The sequence below is a fragment of the Prenolepis imparis genome, unplaced genomic scaffold (genome assembly GCF_030444845.1).
Source record: "Prenolepis imparis isolate NDT839.2.m4 unplaced genomic scaffold, iyPreImpa1.0 SCAF_2, whole genome shotgun sequence".
NCBI lineage: Eukaryota > Metazoa > Arthropoda > Insecta > Hymenoptera > Formicidae > Prenolepis > Prenolepis imparis.
In genome coordinates, this window is record NW_028141160.1 from 1352663 (window position 1) to 1357753 (window position 5091).

The 5091-nt window shown below is 52.1% G+C and overlaps 1 protein-coding gene across 1 annotated transcript; it reads left to right on the forward strand.

Annotated features, from left to right (window-relative positions):
* The first annotated feature begins 1880 nt into the window (after positions 1–1880).
* LOC145948727 (uncharacterized) lies at positions 1881–2879 on the forward strand. Its single transcript, XM_083058328.1, has 2 exons — positions 1881–2204; positions 2319–2879. Exons 1-2 carry the CDS (start codon positions 1881–1883, stop codon positions 2877–2879), a joined length of 885 nt encoding a protein of 294 aa, XP_082914454.1.
* Positions 2880–5091: the final 2212 nt, after the last annotated feature.

Sequence of the window (5091 nt, forward strand, 5' to 3'; positions counted from 1 at the left end):
CAACGACAACATCGACATCGATAACGCCGGAAGAAACGAGCAACGTTATTTATTGTTATCTACAACGTACGATGGACTTAATTCTTCGCACACTAAGAAGATACACATTGGATGTGGACTGGATCCCGAGTTCCAGGCCACCGACTCAATAGATATTCTCCTCGGCGCGGACGTTCATGCTGCCATTCTTGGTTGCGGCGTGGTCAAAGGGGGACTACGAGAGCCGATCGCTCAATGCACGTCCCTCGGATGGATCCTATCGGGCGCGATGACATCGCCCGAGGTCGATGCCGCTCACAGTCATTCGTGTGTCGTAGACGACACCCTGGTGAGTTTGGTCAAGAAATTCTGGGAGCAAGAGGAGGTCCCACGCAGTCCGGCAGTGTGGACGAGAGAAGAGCAAGAATGCGAGGAATCATTCGTGAAGACACATTCGCGCGACGAAGACGGGAGATACGTGGTTCGATTGCCACTAGCCGACGAAACGCCAGACCTAACCGGAACTCGCACCGCCTCAACACGATTGCTCGCGTGCATGGAAGGCCGATTTGCGCGCGACTCTCGACTACGCGACCTCTACCGCGACTTCATGCGCGAATACGAGAGCCTCGGCCACATGTCGCCAACGAACGCATCTCGCGATGCGACGGCCGACGATCGCACATGCTACCTGCCTCACCACGGGGTCTTAAAGAGCGTAGACGGGAAGGACAAGCTGCGCGTGGTCAACGGCTCGTCAACCTTGCCGTCCGGCACCACCCTCAACGATAAGCTGCGCGTGGGACCAAATCTATTACCAGCTTTACCGGACATTTTGACGCGCTGGCGCCGACACAAGCACGCCATGGCCATCGACATCGAGAAGATGTACAGGCAGGTCCTCGTGCATCCTTCAGACCGCGACCTCCAGAGAATTCTATGGCGACACAACAACAAGGAACCTATTCGAGATTACCAACTCAACACGGTCACGTACGGATTGGCGTGCGCACCATTCCTCGCAATTCGCACACTACGCCAACTCGCGACGGACGAAGAGATGTGGTTTCCGCTGGGATCAGCCGTGCTGCACCACGACGTCTACGTTGACGACATATTGACTGAGGAGCTGCTAACCTGGAGGAAGCACGCAAAATTCAGCAACAGTTAATCGAGATTTGCAGGGCGGGCGGGTTCCCGTTGAAAAAATGGTCCGCGACTGACTCGGAACTCCTCAAGGACGTCCCCGCACCAGACAAAATGCGCGCCGACCTCCGAGCATGGGAACCACACGAAAGCCACGCCATGCTCGGACTACGATGGCACCCGAGCGTGGATCAATTCGCGTACGCGATACGGAAAATTCAGCCACAACCAACGACGAAGAGGGCCGTACTATCCATCACCGCGCAGCTCTTCGACCCCTTGGGCTGGCTGTCGCCAGTGGTCGTGCGAGCAAAAATCTTGATTCAGTCGGTATGGTTGCAAGGTCTCGATTGGGACACTCCGCTGGCAACCAAGGAAGCCGAAATTTGGGCAACGTTCAAGGTGGACCTCTAAAGTCTCGACCGCATTCGAGTACCACGCTGGATCAACCACCAGGCTGAGGACTGCTTAGAACTCCACGGCTTCGCCGACGCTTCGGAACGAGCGTATGCTGCAGTGCTATATTTGCGAGCCGTGAGCCCGACCGGCCAGGCCAAGATCGCATTAATAGCAGCAAAGTCCAGGGTCGCATCGGTGAAGCAAGTGTCTCTTCCAAGGCTGGAGCTCTGCGCCGTCGCTCTGTTGTCAACACTCGCATCGCACCTCCATTCCATCCTCGAGCTACCGATCGCGAGCACTCACATGTGGTCAGATTCCACGATGACCCTATCGTGGATACAAGGTCATCCGTCACGATGGAAGACTTAAGTGGCCAATCGCGTTGCCGAAATTCAACGCTGCACCATTGTGTGCCCGAGGCACACTGGCATCACACGCCCGGAGAAGAAAACCCGGCCGATTGCGCGTCGCGAGGCCTCTCCCCCAAGGAGCTAGAGGAACACAAGCTGTGGTGGACGGGGCCACCCTGGCTGAGGACGACGTCGGGTCCGTGGCCAGCCGGTCCTGCCTTGGAGGTCGCCGCAGAATTGCCGGAACAACGCGCAAGCAGCCACGCAGCATCACAACCACGTTCGGACGAACCGACCTTGATGACAAGGTACTCGTCGCTACACCGCCTTGTACGCATTTCGGCTTGATGCCAACGATGGCGGCGCCCACGTCACGCCCCAGGCTTCACGCTGTTCGTAGAGGAGCTGCAAGATGCCAAAGAGGCGTGGATTCGTGTCTCTCAGGCGTACGGATATCCACACGAGCTCGCCGCGCTGGCGAGAAGCAGAGAGCTGCCAAGGAAGAGCTCGGTCATCAAGCTGAGCCCCTTCATAGACCACAAGGGCACTCTCAGGATGGGAGAACGATTGAGGAACGCTCCGCTCTCATTTGACGAGAAGCATCCCGCCATTCTGCCGAGCGAGTCCTATCTAACAAGGCTCATCATCGAGGCAAGCCATCGACGGACACTGCATGGAGGCACGCAGTTAACTCTAGGATTAATACGCCAACGCTTCTGGGTTCCACGCGGAAGGACGCGCGTCAAGGAAGTCATCCACCGCTACGTCACGTGCCTTCGATGGCGGGCGGCGGCAACGCAACCTGTGATGGGCGACCTCCCATGGCCACGGGTGACGCCATCGAGACCCTTTCAACACACGGGCGTCGACTACGCCTGCCCGGTCTTCCTGAGAACCACCAAAGGTCGAGGCAACCAAGGAAGCCGAAATTTGGGCAACGTTCAAGGTGGACCTCTAAAGTCTCGACCGCATTCGAGTACCACGCTGGATCAACCACCAGGCTGAGGACTGCTTAGGCCACAAGAGCATCAAGGCGTTCATCGCCGTTTTCGTCTGCATAAGCACCAAGGCTGTGCACTTAGACGTGGCGTCAGACTATACTGCAGAGGCCTTTCTCGCAGCCTTGCGTCGATTCACCTCCCGCAGGGGGCTGTGCGAGACCATACACAGCGACTGCGGCACAAATTTTGTAGGCGCTGATCGACAACTGCGACATCTCTTCACCGCCAGCAGCAAGGAGGGACGCCGCATCGCCGATGAGCTGGCACGAGACCGGATTCAATGGCGATTCAACCCTCCGGCAGCCCCCCACTTCGGAGGATTGTGAGAGGCGGCGGTCAAGGCGCTCAAACAACATCTCCGTCGGGTAATCGGCAATGCCGCCCTAACATTTGAGGAGATGTGCACGCTCCTCGCGCAGGTGGAGGCATGCCTCAACTCACGACCGCTCGAGGCGTTGTCCGAGGATCCGGATGACATCGCTGCCCTGACGCCGGGGCATTTTTTGGTAGGAACCGCGCTAAACAACGTACCGGAGCCCTCGCTGCTTGCGACTCCGGAAAACCGCCTTACGCGATGGCAGATGGTGCAACGGATGCACCAGTACTTCTGGGACCGGTGGTCGCGAGAATATCTACATTCGCTGAACCATCGCCCGAAGTGGTGGAAATCCGACACCGCTGTCGGGGTCGGTCGGCTGTGAATCCTTCGAAACGAGACGACTCATCCAACGAAATGGCCGTTGGCGCGCATCGTGGACTCACATCCCGGTGCGGATGGTCATGTGCGCGTTGTGACCGTGCGAACCGCGTCGTCGATGTTAAAACGACTCGTAAACCGCCTCATCCTCCTGCCGGTGGAAAGCGATCTCGAGATCGACAAGCCAACGGTTACCAACGCGTAACGCAATCAATGTTGCATCTGGGCGAGATCAATTGATTCGTTCTTTCCTTGTGATTGTTCCCCTTTCGTCAATATTGGCATTTAAAAAAAAAAATATTTAGTAAAAGTCGTTCGGCAAACCGCTCCGAACGAAGCGGGCGGAATGTTCAGAGCATGATCCTCTGTGCATTTGCAAAGTCGCTATCAATGTAAAAAGGATAAATAAGTCGAAACATTAATATTAAATCAGGAATACATTTTCTGCATAATAATAAAACCATAAAGCGTCTTATAATGTTTTCTCATATTATTCATCCGACATTATCGAAGATAGAGTGACAGTTCGACTCGAGAGCGACAGACCTTTGTAAACACAACGCGCACGGATTCAAGATCCCGAGGCAACGACCGCCGACCGCGTTTTTGTGTGTTTTCGCGATCAGCTGACGGTTAAAGGTATCAACGCAAAGTCGAGAAAACACAGCCGCCACGCACACGCGAGAAAAGGTCGAAAAACAATTAACAAGGAGAGCTCGGTCGATTTTGAAGATCAGATCGTTTCTGGCTCGCTAACGAAAAAGGTCGCGGTTATTCACTCATAATTAGTGATTATTACTCTGTCGCTTGCAGAACGCGCTATTGTTCTCGAACTGTCGATCGCCTCTATTTGAAGTCGCTCGCTTCGACTCCGCGTCGCCATTCCGTCGGCACGGAACATTGTATCGATTTCGTATTGATGAGAATAAATTGTTTGTTTTTCTATTGTTAAAATAAGATTCGTCTCTTTTGTGCTGTGCTCCCGCCTTGCCTTCACGCTCACGTTCAATTCGCGCAAAACGAAACAGTTTAGGTTGATTTTATACAAACAGAAGAGAATACGAGATAAATGCATAATACTTAAACATAATACATAAGACAGATATTTTACGTTTAACGAATTTTGACAATGTTTTTTTACAATAATTTAAAAACACTGTTTTTGTATAACACTTTTCACATGACACGTGAACTTGGCGCTCTTTTTTTTACCTTTTTTTAAAAAAAGGTTTTTTTTTGGTTATATCAGTCCTTTTTGTAGTATATATTTATTCAAACATCTTAAAATAAAAAAGCAAAGAACTCGCCACCCCCGTTATATTTCATCAAAATACGACGGTCCTCTTTGCTTATAGTAAATATAATACTACAGATCTTTCAAATTTCTTTGCTTATTCTTTCGTAAGAATAACGAATAATTACAAACCAATATGTCAGAAATATACATTTATTATTACATTTATTATTATTATATGAAGCTTTATTCATGAAATTGTTGCTAATTTATTGATGAGACATT